At 37.9% G+C, this 14,043-nt stretch overlaps 1 protein-coding gene across 1 annotated transcript; it reads left to right on the top strand.

Annotated features, from left to right (window-relative positions):
* Positions 1-6,317: 6,317 nt before the first annotated feature.
* On the top strand, positions 6,318-12,487 carry c1qtnf5 (C1q and TNF related 5). The gene is made up of 4 exons (XM_079354570.1): positions 6,318-6,427; positions 8,709-8,883; positions 11,064-11,297; positions 11,381-12,487. Exons 2-4 carry the CDS (start codon positions 8,820-8,822, stop codon positions 11,899-11,901), a joined length of 819 nt encoding a protein of 272 aa, XP_079210696.1. The 5' UTR covers positions 6,318-6,427; positions 8,709-8,819; the 3' UTR covers positions 11,902-12,487.
* Positions 12,488-14,043: the final 1,556 nt, after the last annotated feature.

The following is a 14,043-nucleotide window of genomic DNA, read 5'->3' as shown; positions in this document are numbered from 1 at the left end:
TCACGTCTCAAAAATCAGCCAGTCGTATCTATAAGCCAGGTCTGACCTGAGGGGGAGGACTGACTCACACACTTTAAACGTGGCCCTTCCCTTCCACTTTGTTTGCATACAAGTTCAAGTGAATTTCAGGAATGGGACTCACCCTCCTCCTTCCTCTCCCATTTCCTACAGTATGAAGAACTAGCTAAAAATTGGACAAATATTGATATAAGCTCCTCGTCACAAAGCCCCCCCACAGTATAAAATGAAAAAATTGACAGGTATTCAGAAACAAAACAATCATGTTGCTCTGGTATTCAGTGAAAGACGGACATGAAAGAGAAAATGTTGTGACAGCAGCCGCTCTAATCAAACAGAAATCCAAAAAGGCCGAGATGTTGGGAGAGGGACAGCTGCTGTGGGTACAGAACCCCACACTTACAGTAAGCTGTGTTAGGAGGACGTGGGAATCTGACTGTTGGTCCACAGAGAAAAAGATGTCAGCTTTATGCTAACTATCATAAAGCCAACAAACATACCAGAATTGTCTGTTCTGGGAGTGTGTTCACTTCACCCATTTACTGAACCCACCAACATTGGGAAATTAGACAGCTGGACTGGAGGTAGTGAAGAAAAAGTACAGAACCTTAATTGTATGTTAACCAACTATTTTTTCCACTTCTATTTGAGTGCATAGAGGGGATTTACAAGCAGTGATGTGCAAAAATGTCTTGGCCTCTGATAGCATCTCAGTATAACTAGCAGGATGATGATGGGAAAGGTGACGAAATGTGACCAAATTAGCCACCAAAAATGACACATACACATTTATATACAACAACAAAATGTTATACGTGTGGCAGATCCAGTCTCCTGTTCAATATTAGGTCATTATTATCATTTGGATAAGTTAGTGACTGTTATAGGCATGTCGACTGCTATCTAATCAGAGGGCACTCATATTTGTGTGACAGGACATGATTTTTTTCCCCTCTCCTGATGTATTATTTTTGTACAAAGTGAAATCAATCATAAATCATTATTTATACTTTCTGAGAAAATATTGATATTTCAAGTAAAAGTTTTTTTTTCCAAAAATGAATACATTGTTTTGTTTGTTTAATAGAAAAATTACTTGTCTTTTTATTGCCCTCAAAAAGATGTCAAGGTGCGGCTGTGTAAGAAGTGAACATCCAGACATGGTGAGGGCATAAAGAGCCCACTGTTGAACACATAAATATGTCAACGTAGATCTCTTATCACAAGACACCACAGCTTGGTTAGGGTTCTAGTCAAGGGTCACGTTTAAATTAAGTCAATTGAATGATCATGTACACATATACTCCTTAATAACTGGGCATTATGCAAATGTATTCAGTTATTTAGGAAGTAACCTATTTGAGTAATCATGGGGGCATTTTTTACTGATAGTTCAAAATCTTTGATATACTCTGTAAATATTAAAATGTGTATATACAGTAGCAGAAGTACCTGTTAATTTGATTTGGTAAAAAAATACATACTCATCCGTCCTCTATGCCTCAGCATTAGACCATACTACTATTAGTTTGATTGTTTTCCATCAACTATGAGAAAATGTCTTTTTAGCATCTAAGTACTGGCTTTAATGTTCATTTAAATTAAAACATTGATCCTAGTTTCTTTTAAATAACAATCTTGTTATGAAAGACTTCAGCATCTCCAGAAATGATTAGAAGCGTAGCATATATTCAACTTTTCAAAACATTGTAAAAAAAAAACAAAAAAAAGCCCAAGATTTGTGTTGTTTGGTAATGCCCTGACCCTGGCTTTACTGCCTGTGTTGACCCTGTGTTTATTTCACAGAGTCCTGCTGAGGAGAGCCTGTAATCCACTGATGTTGCTCCATTTGGTTTTCAATGAGGCCTTTGATTTTCAGACCCAGGAAGCCACTAAAGACCTAACCCGGTCTCTTTGAATCTTTTTTTACTAAAAGAAACTGAAATACTGGGAAGCTCATTAGCATCTGTTTGAGTCTGAAATACAACACTGAGCTCTCTAAACATGACATTTAATTCAGCTGTGAAATGGATTTGAATCTAAGATTGATTTATTAGCAGCTGCATTTAGAAATGCTCTAAAGAATGGTTTGGCTGCAACTTAAAGTTATATTTGCTCAACACTGAACACGATAGCATCAAAGTAACTGCATTAGTTATAATTTCTTTAGTTTAGCCAATCAGGAGCTACAGGCAGAAAACACCAGTAAAAATAATAAATTGAGTATAAATCGGAATAAGAGGGTCTTTTACTGATTTACTGATCTCACAATCGACAGCTAATATTTATGAAACTCACTCAACATAACTATTTCATGTCCCCTTTTTCTCTTGTTTTCATAGATGACACATTTTGATTGTTACAACAGCATGAACAGAAAATCATAAACACCTTACTATTGAATCATTCAATGAGAACATCCATTTGTTATTACTTTATTACCTCTTTCACCCTCACAAATGTGAAGTCCAACACAAAGCACAAAAAGGATGATATACCCAAGATGAATCTACCTGGGAAAAAATGGCAGGTTATTTATAACATGGAGGGATTCTTGTTTTTAAAAGCTAACTTCAGCTTGCTAACAAAGATGAATGGCTAGGGCTGGGCTGGCGGGGTCACCAGTTGAGCAAGTGGACACCTGGGGATCAGAGGAGAGCGGCAAAGAGACAGAAAGTGGAGGCTGTGTGCCTTGTGCTAAGCTAATGTGGCCATGTGTTCAGCAGAGCCAGAAGAAAGGACACTACATCAACTCCAGCTGAGGCCCAAGGGGTTAATTGATAGGACTACCCAGCAGGGGCTAAGGGTCAGGAGGCCACTCTCTGCCAGGGCTAATTGGTCACTGCGACCACAGTTAACGCCAACCTCTCTATGGAGAAATTCATACACATGTATGGAGCAGCTCTGACGGCCTGATCAACGACATCTCTATTGAGCCTCTGCACAGTCATGGAGATTAGTCAGGCTTTACCGTACATCGCCAGTAACACCACCTACGGTGACAGTCAGGCTGCACCCGAGAAGAGATCAGCTGCTTTTGATCTCTTTGTTAAATTCAACTCATTAGCATTGATATTTGAGATTTTTCATGAAGATGAGACACTTGTTGAGTATATTACACAAAGTGCATCACAGTATTTTTGAAAGGTTAGCTATAGTTATTGAGCAAGTAATGAAAACTCAGAAACTATGTAATGTCAAGAAAGGAGAAATTATAAAAAATGATTAGTCCTTTCTGTCATTTATTGAACAAATGTAAACACCTAAGACGATTCATTTGCTTACAAAAATATTTCTGATTTTCAAGAATCTATGCACATTGCAAAAGAAACACTCAGAGCTCACATATTTTCTTTTTCTTATGAATATTTTCTGATAATCCTAATTTGATTGTAGAGGAAGAGATCAGCTTTCAAGCATCTGATCCAAAGGATTCATTTTCCACATAGTTGGAGATGTTACATATTATTATTTGCATCAATGTCCATGTTTATGTTTTAGAATAAAGATTGCATATTCAGAATATTAATAACCAAATAATACAAAACTGTATCTCAACTAAGAAGAAAATACAGAATGAAATGCATATTAATGAATACATCAACTCTTAAAATCCTTCTGCATTGACTCAAACTGTGAGAGATTGAATAGACTCTCATGTACGTGAAGACACAGCCTTTAGTGACACTGTGTAATATTTTAATAGTAAGAGGGAATCAGGTTCTTCAGTGTCCAACTGCTGGTGGTGGATCTGTAATTTGTATTTTAACTAAAAGAAATGTTAGTACATCGGCAAGCATGTATTTAAATTGAAGGACCACATAAGATGTTTGAGATGATTCTCTTCAGGGTAATACTGCAGACTTATATTTACCACAATAGTCTAAATCCACTGTATGCGAAGCTGGAAACCTAAAAGCTTCTCATTTAGAAGCATCCTGACAGATTGATGTTGTCATGCTGATGCTGTCTTGATGCTAGATAGTTAATGATTTATGAGGAGTGGTGGGAAGCCCATGGGACCTGGGTTAATGTTCACCTTCTCTCTTGGGGGTCTGCCCACGGCCGAACAGATCCAAACCCCATTACAAGCTGACTGAGTCGGCCGGCCTCCAGCTAAACCAGGCCAGCACAGCATGCAGGAAAGGGGTTGTGCTCTGCTCTCAGAGGCCTGTGAATGGACTCAGAAAAGAGGAGGAGAGGTAGGAGACTGATGAGTCCTTATAGTTTTATTAATGAAGCTCAATGGAAGAGACAAAAAATAGCAGAAAATAAACCAAATACCTGTAATAAACATACAAACCACATTGCAAATGATCAACTGAAATATTGGATGTATGTTTTACTTTTAATGTACATAATAACTTGTGTAAACAGGTTTGTAATAGAGGGCTGTTAAGTGTGTGTTTCACGAGTAATGATCTTGTATTCAATTTAAACAAGAGAGATTTGGAACCTGAAAGTACAAAACATAATTCAGTACAAAATGTACGATTATGCAAAACATTAACATTGTTGGATTTTAGGTCGGTAATTTTCAGCTGAAGTTTTTTGTAAAAAAAATCACCAACAGGAATTTCCCAAAAAAACATTCAGGCACACTGTAACCTTTAAGGACTTTTACTCGCAGTTTTCAGAAACTTATGGGGAATTCATAGAGTTATTGTACTAATTTAGTGAGCTAATTTTCAGTTCACTTCATTATTTCCAATTTTTCTCATACTTATTTATAATTCAACAATAAAATAAAAATAAGAAGTACTTTATATGTTACCTTTTCGGGAAACTATTTTAAATGCAGGGGTGGACTAATATTTATGTGAGGCGATAAAACGAGAGAGGAGAGGACACGCAATCCTGAAAAACCTTCCATTTACTGCAATAAACACCGCCTTCCAGCAGATGGCAGTGTTGAGGCTATCAGCAACTTCAAAGATATTGCCAAAGCATAAGCAATACTGTGTGTGGCTCTTCCTTTAATAATAAGTTGTCTGCAGAACCTTTTTTGTCTTTTATCAGGAAGACCTGCACAAAACTCTTGACACCTCTCATTTTGGAGAAGTGATGTGTCAGAAAAATATTGTTCTGCATGTCTCAGCAGATGAAGTCAGGATAGTCAGTGAGAAAAGCAGTTCCTTAACATACCTCCAAGTTGTTTTAAAGTGACAAAAATATTCCTGCAACAATTGAAAATTAGATATGTGATTAATGTAGCCCATAACAAGTGATTATGATGCTAATGTTGAATAAATTATTCTAACCTGAAATTAAAACAAACAACCTGGTGTACACTTTCATACACAGCTCAATATGTTTGTAATCCCTTTAAGATTATCTAGATTCAAATTTGAGAATAATTTTGTTTCAGAGTGACTTGGCCACTTTCCAAAGGTGACTACCGTTATGGAACAACCAGTACGCCTTTCTTTTATTAACTATAAAAAGTTAATGATTTAATGTGATGATTAACTTAAATCGTGTATTGAGCTCCAACAGCTCCAAATGTGCAGCATTAGGAGCGTGTGTAAGTTAATTCATATTGCCATTGTGTGGCTGTATTTTATGCCACTCGTCTTTAATGTCATGTCTGACATTTATACTGGCTGCTTGAAGTCTTGAGGCCTTTGTTGTCATGACAAAGTGAATTGATTGGCAGTTTTATTGTTACACGGACAAAAGGTTGGAGGAACAAGGAGACGCCTCTGTGGTTTTTTGTTAGCTGGTGAAGTTGTGCAAGATTTACAGCTTAATGAGAGCAATGTAAGGCCATTGACGACATGAGCCAATGAAATCCATTAAATGGTCTGCCCACAGCCCCTCCTGTACCAGAGTCCATACACATGAGAGAAGGATGAATGTAATGGTTAAGGCTTTAAAGAAACCAGAAACTGAATAAAAAAATAAGCTGCCATTTTAACTGCAAATTTCATTCTTTCCTTTGTGTTCTGTGTTTATGTTTCCTTGTGTTGATTGTTTCACTTGTGTGTTTTAATGTTTCCTAGTCTTGTGTTTACTTTAGTCTTTAGTGTGTTTCCTATCTTGCCTGTAAGTTTATTTCCTGTGTTCTGTTTTAAGTCTAGTCTTTAGTGTTTCCTGTTTTATTTTGTAATATCATGTTTAGGTTGTGTTTTCAGTGTCAGGTTTTACTTGGTACTTGTCCTCAGTGTTCTGGTCTTGCGTTCTGTGTTCCTTGTGTTTCCCGCCTTGTTGATTACCCTGATTCGTCTCACCTGTATCTGATTACCCCATGTCTATTTAGTCTCTATCTTTGTTACCCTCTGTGTCAGTTTATTGTAGTTTGTAGGTAATCATGAGTGTTAGTCTGAGCCTGTCATTTATTCCCTCAACTCACTGGATTTCCTTTGTTTTTCTCTACTTGGGTTTTTGTATTTCTGGATTTATTATTTAAGTAATTTTTGATTTTGCCTTTTGTTTGAATAAATCTTTTGTTTTTTCTGTACATGGGTCCTCCTCCCTGTTTTCTGCCCGCACCTGTGACACGATTAGTTTTATTACATTTTTAATCTCCAGTGTCTCATCATTGAACTATTAATGATAGCACTTCCTCGGTCCGACAGTACCTGTTTTAATCTAGTTATTTTACCTTATTTTTTTAATTGTAGGGTGGGGTGGGGGAGTTGTGTTGTTGGTGTTTGATTTATTATGCTGTACAGCGCTTGGTGATGCAACTTTGTAAGAAAAGTGAAATGAAAATAAAGTTTGATTGATTGTATATTTTGTGTAATGTGAAGATTGATTTGAGTTATATATAGACAATAATTGTCCAGAAAAGATTCAGAACCACCATCCCTGTCATAAAATTCCATTTACCACCATCACTCAGTACAAATGAAACTTAATCCTCCCTCAGCATTTTATGGATTCTTACAGGAAATTGGTTCAAAGACCCAGAATGTGCTGATTCTGGTTCTGCTAATTGGAAACATGCCCTTACTCTTTTCGTCTCACTTCATTTAGCTCTCTGTGCCTCACCCGGAGCCTGTTGAAAGCCCTTCCCACAACAGCCAGATGACTTAAATTCTAAGGAAATTCAGCTCTTGTTCCCTCCCATCACTTTCCTGTAAACCCAACATTTTACTGTTCAACACTCAGCAGAGCCATGTGTTCAGTCAGGGCAGTGTTACTTTGTTCTTAGAGCGGCCATGCATGTCAGAGTACAGTTACAAGATTTATTACTGAAGGGTGGGTGCCTGTTTTCAGTATGAATTATATTAAAACTGCCATTATGTAAGAATAACTCATAAAGACTTGTTTAATTTTGACAAATGATTTTCTCTGTCATAAGACAGCCAATAGCACAGCAATTGATCAAAGCTGACATGCCCTTGCAAATTATTAGTTCTTACATTGATTGAAATATTAAGTGTTTTTTGAATGTGATTATAAGCTTAAGACACATTGATCATTAGAAACAGTCAGTAAATTGTAATTATTGAAGTTCAATGAGCTATAACCTAACAGCGTTCTGAAATTGCTGAGCACTGTAAGGTGACCTTGAGTGTCATAAAGGCACCCATAAATAAAATGCATTATTCATATTTTTTTCCCCTACATATTAGACTCCAGAGCCTGTGTCCTTACACTCCCATCCAGCTCCAGTTTTTGGCTCAGTTCTGGACCTCATGGGGTCAGTGCTGCACAAAAACCCAGAAAACATGTTTTCATTGGCATGAACTCAAAGGAGCTACAAAATGTGACCGCTCAGGTTTACTTTCTTTGCCAAAAACATATTAAGACCTTTTGCTTTATCAAGTTAACACAGTCTCTGAGGGATTAGAGGGAAAACAGGATTAGTTTCAGAGTTTTGCTGGAGTGGAGGGCTGATATTTGTACATGTTATCTGGATAGAGAAAATTGCCTCAGCTTAGAGGCAGATGAAGAAAATCACAGAGACAGGAAACAGCTACATCCATCAACCTTCAACAGTGTTAGCCCTTTGTTTGTGAGACTGTGAGCAGGAACTCAGTGAAAATGTAGAGCTTTTTCGACCATACATTTTTTTCTTGTTTGTGATAAATCTTCAGTCATAATTGTATTGTAATTTCCTTTTAGGTAAAAAGCACTTCAGGTAAGAGTGCAGTTTTTGTTTACTTGTGTCAGCCTGAGAACCCTGCTCAATTATAGTCATTTTTGGTTTGTTAGGTTTACTGTCAGCTCTTGTTTCTTTATTGTAAATACATTCTTGTTCCTAGGCTCCCATAATTTAGGGAAATGTTCTCTTGTTTACCTTTTCCCCCCAAAGTTATGTGGCCCTTTTTCTTTTCCCCCTGACTGAAGTATAACACTTATTATGAGTTTACTTTTTTCTGAGTCTGTCTGTTTTTGCCTTTTTTTTATTATTGTTATTCCTGTGAAATGATTTTTCTTGTAACAAAGAAAGAGGAACAGTTTATTCAGCTGCAGTTTCTTGCAGTGACATTAGTACTTTTTTTCTGACCACAGTTCTCTAAACTCTCTGCGGTTGTTTCTTGGAGATTTTCCTAAACACTGTTATGCAACCTTCAAAACATTCCTCCATTTATCATTCTCCCGTCCACCCTCTACCCCTTCTTTCATATTGATTTTGTCACGTTTGTAATTTATAGTTGGACATTTCTTTTTTATTTATGCTGGACAAAAATCAAATACTTTCCCTGGTATCCGCCCTGTTCTCTCTTCTCCACCCTCAGTCGGTACTCTCCCACCCACCCCAGCTTCTAATTGGACTTCATTACCATTTCCTCTCAGTTCTTCCCTGAATAACTCTCCGTCGAGGAGGAACAGCTTCTACTGGATTGTCTATGAAACTTACTGAAATTGCCAGCAGTAGCAGCACTAAAAGACTTCACACATCATCATCATCAGGTAAGTCAGGAGTTGTTTGGTTTTTCCTTCCAAGAACGATTTTCTTCTGTTTCCCGTAGAGGAAATCTGCAAATGACAAGGTGTCAAGTTGAGATACTATTTTAGCTTCAGACCAGCAGAGTACGTCACTGTATGGTATCTGACGCTCCTGTGAGTTTTCATTCTATGTAAATGAGTCAAAACATAATTTGAGCCAAAGTCAAGCATGAAGTTTTAAAAATGTTAATTGTCTCTCATCCTGAAATCTTTAAAGAAAATAGCAACCTGTGAAGAAAGTTATTAAAACAGCATTTGAGTAAATCAGTCAATAACTACATTTACTCTTTAAAGAGCTGTTTTGCCTGATACTGAGTTACAGCAGTCGTGGATGATATCAGTGCACTCCAGCTGGCCTTGAGGCAATATGCCAACTTTTTTTTTCTAAACGTCTGCTTTGCTTGTTTCTGTCTTATTAGATATTTGCAACTCAGTAATTCCAAATCACTTAATACCTACAGTTTGAACTCCAATTCAGTTAAGGGCTCCAGTTTTCTGCTGACTTCTTTCACCTTATTTATCTTGTAGTAAAAAGTTAATGAAATGAATTCCTGATTGTCTGAACAAACAGTAGATCATGAACCTACATTTAAAAGACGTGTATTTAGTATGTATGGATATCATGAGTGTTATAGTGGATGCTAATTTGCAACACCTGGTACTGGAAGGGAGTTTTCAGCTGTACAGTATACACAGTACTTCACATGGGGTTAACTATCAGTGAATGTTTTTCAACATCCATGTTTGTATTCCTCTGGTAGCAGACAGCTGTTCACACTCAGCAGTATTTATCCTCTTGTCTGCTCCACTCTTCTGCCAGGAACACTGACATGACTTTCTGTCCCCATCTTCCTTTTTCTTCCTCACTGTTTCACTCCCTCTTAAGTCTCCCCCCCCCCCCCCCATTTCTCTCTAGAACTTTTCAAAACCTTTTCATCACAATTTAACATTCTATAAAATATATTTTAATGTCAACTTATTTTTCCTCATATAGAAAAAAAAGAAAAAGAAAAAAAAGATCTAAAGAGACACAACTGTTAAAAAGCCAGGGGCCGTTCTGCTCAACTCATCAATCCAGTTTATGGCTCTCAGACGCCACAGCTGTGGAGACAAGCTGGTTTCTATTATAATAAGAAAAAAACATTAAGGAAGGAATGTGTTAATACCTCTGATCTCGATTCTGTCATACTGTCTGAGCACAGTCAGCTAAGGTTGGAAGATGACACAGGAAGAGAAAGAGAGAAAATTTGAGCATGGATCTTCGAACAGAAGTTGTTTCTGCTCAGGCAGTCTAGTATGCAGCATGTCATCAGAGTTTTATTAGAAACACCTTTTTTTAGAAACCATCAGTGCCAAGTTTCGCTTTGAGGATATGATTCATCATTATGTCAGAATTCTGATTTATTTTTCTCCTTCTGGACTTAAGAAAGAATTTTGTAAATACCAAAGTGTCACTGAAAGTTGAAGAAATGAACACTAAAGTAGAAAGACAGGGGCTTTGAAACTCATTTTTGCTAATATATTTTCTGTTTGTTCCATAACAGTTCACTTTTTTTCCCTTTTCCACCAGCTTCCACCAAATGTCTTCGTACCTCTTAACCCATTCTTTGAGAGCGCTTTGAGTAAACGTTTCTGTGTTTTTAATCAGCCAAATTGTGCGGCCAGATTTGGGAATAACTGCAGGCTAGCTTGATTCATCACTCCAAAATGTAATTACGCAGAGAAATGTGTCATCCATAAAAAAACAACCCATCCTCAATTATGATCACTGGGAGGAAGAATAGTCCTACATTCATTTTATATTACCTCTTTGACTAAAACTGGCAACTGTCTTTGATTGAAATAATACTTGAAGTTCAAATATAATTTTCTAAACATTCTTTTCTCTGATAAAGTCTACAATTTACATTTATTTACACAAGCTCCCTTCTTCTGTGCAATTAAGATCTTGTCTGATTTAATAGCATGTTCATGGGGGCAATTGTGGCGCACTTTTGTTTGACCACATCACTATAATCTCTCAGCAGTTAAGCTTAAACTTTGGTTTTAATCCCACTAATACCTGAATGTAAAATTATATGTTCAGAAACATTTTCTCTGAAGTTCAAACTAATTAATTGTTTTCACTCTCTGCTGTCTCTCAGCAATGACCTTGCTCAGGCTGGTTCCCTTGCTGCACTCCCTTCTTGTCCTCCAAGTCCATCTGTCCATCCAGTTAGAAGACAACAAGATCCCTCCCAGTCTGTGTACCGGCCTCCCTGGTATCCCCGGAGCTCCTGGAGGTCATGGGAGTCCTGGACAGCCTGGGAGGGACGGGAGAGATGGGAGGGATGCTGCATCAGGAGAGAAGGGAGAAAAAGGGGACAGGGGAGGCCCAGGTGCAGTATTTTATGAGTTTGGGTATGTCTAATTGCCTGCAGGTGGTTTGCAGGTGGTTTGATCAAATGTGTCTTCTTTCTAGGTGAGACTGGGGTTCGAGGAATTACGGGGGATAGGGGTGACCCAGGACAAAAAGGGGAGAGGGGTCAGGCGGGTGAGTGCGCAGTGGCCCCAAAATCAGCCTTCAGTGCCAAGCTATCCGAGGGCCACAATTTACCCCTCACTGTGGCCAATGTGGTCCGCTTCGACAAGATCATGCTGAACGAACAGGGCGACTACAACACAGAGACGGGGCGATTCACCTGCAAAGTCCCGGGAGTTTACTACTTTGCCATCCACGCCACCGTCTACAGAGCCAGCCTGCAGTTTGACCTGATGAAGAATGGACACACGGAGGCCTCTTATTTCCAGTTCTACGGCAACTGGCCCAAACCGGCGTCTCTATCGGGCGGCTCCCTGCTCCACCTTGTCCCTGGTGACCAGGTGTGGGTCCAGATGGCTCTGTCAGAGTACAATGGGTTTTACTCCAGCACAAAGACGGACAGCACCTTCACTGGCTTCCTGGTGTACTCAGACTGGAAAAACTCAGCTGTGTTTGCATGACATGTTAAGAGAGCTGAATCATCTCTAACCTTGGAAAACAAACCACCACCATTTAAAAAGAGATTCTGGATGAAGACAAGTTAATTACATGTGTCATTGTAAATCTGTTTGGGTTAGACGTAAGTAAAACTGTTACTGTAAGGGGGACATAGTGAGGTGTGGGTTTCACACAGGGTCAGTAATGTTGCTTCTTTTGCTGCCTTTAAACTGCTGTAACACCTATTTAGTGTAACAGATGATGTGACAATGGCCTCCAGCCAACTCCAGGACACAACTTCAAAAAGCTTTTATACTTTATGGTTTCCTTGAAATTACTTCACAACAACATTGAAAAAATAAAAATTTGTAGTGTTAAAAACTAAAAAGACTGAAAATTGTTATTCCGCCAACATGATATTTTATGTCACTTTTTTGTACAAGGTCTGCCTCTGCAAGTCAAGTCATTTTAATTTGTATCGCACATTTCATTCAACGGGTAAAACTCAGTCTGCTTTGTATTGAAAACATGGACATCTGTTTTGTTGTAAAAAATTTATAACCACACTTGTATGCATAGTAAGCTGATTAAAGCTGTGGAGGAAGTGTTGAGATTCTTTGCAGTGCCATATACTAAATAGCACATACTTAATAATTACATGTAAAAGTCCTACTTCAGTGCTGAATGCTGAAAAATCCAAATGCGCTAAAACAAGGAGAAGTATTCATTACACTGACATGAAAAGGGACCCAGACAAGACCCTTGAGTCATATCTTACTAACTTTGCTCATAAATCAATCAAATGAAACACCTAACACTCTGGTTTTCATCCCCAAAGGCAGAGCTGTGCCACAGTGAATTCCACAATGAAAAAGGGTGGAAAATATTCATTTTCCACTGGATTTATTCTGTTTACCTCTTGCCTAATGATTCCACCAAACGCTGTGTAAGTACCCTGACAGACTCTGCAGCTACGCTTCAACACTGAGCAAATGGATGCCAGTCAGTTCCCTCTTCCTATCACCGATGATAGATCAAGAAAATTACATTTATTTTTTATTGAGTCTTCTTATGTTTTGATATTTTCTTGAGCAGTAGGCTATTGTTTATTTATGTATGCAATCATGACAATTCCAAAGAAGCCTTTGTGAGTCTGTCAGATGCAGCAGCTCACACATGAGGAAATGCTATTTTCACTTCATTCCCTAAGACTCCTGCACATAATAAAACTTTAAATTTCTCCTCGTAAGTTTTCCCTCCAGGGAAAAATGAGAAAATTAGGGAGCTGATCAATCTTCCCCTGGCATCAATAGGTTATTTCCATTAGTTCATGGCCTGTAAATTGCTCTCTAACTGCCTGAAGCCGATGGAGGGATAGACGTAACTTCACTCCAACATACTGAGCTCTCATTGGTAGTTCGGTGTCTGTTTGGGTAAAGTGAGGGCAAGAGTTTGACATCTGGAAAATGTGGCATAGCAGAGTTTTGATAGTAAGTGATGGACAGGAGTGAATACGGCAAGTCCAAACAGGGATTTAAGAAAACACTATTGTAACAGTCCTCCGTATGTGTTAAATATAAGTAGTTTGACAGTCAATGATGAGTGAATCAGGGAGTTAGTTGCTTCTTTATTTATTTATTTATATTTATTTATCTATATTTATAAGAAGTGAAAACTACAAGACAAAAGAAAATGCACAGATCAGTCACACCCAAAGTTTATACAAAGAAATACAAACGATTAAATGATGAAAGCTGTTATACTGCAAATGAAAAAAGGAATAGGCTAGTTGTCGCTAATGCTATTACTATATGCTATGATACCTCAGATGCATTACTTAAAAAACATAAAAAAGGATAATGCTAAAGCTAAATCACAAAATCATAAGAAATTCATGGCACATAACACCAAGGCTAAGGCTAATGCTACACATCATGACACATAACAACAAGGCTAAGGCTAATGCTACACATCACTTAAGACATACTGATGCTTCCAATAAATACTACAGCTACATGTTAACAGAATGACAATAGGCTAACCACATTACAAATGCACACATTAATTGCAATGTTCAAACAGGACAGAACACCTATATTAGAATAGTTTACATGTTCAGCTTTTGGGGACTCAGATTCTACTTTGATGAGTTGAGACTTGAGTTT

Source organism: Symphodus melops (genome assembly GCF_947650265.1).
Source record: "Symphodus melops genome assembly, chromosome: 10".
In the NCBI taxonomy this organism is placed as follows: domain Eukaryota; kingdom Metazoa; phylum Chordata; class Actinopteri; order Labriformes; family Labridae; genus Symphodus; species Symphodus melops.
This window is presented reverse-complemented; position numbering and strand designations above follow the sequence as displayed.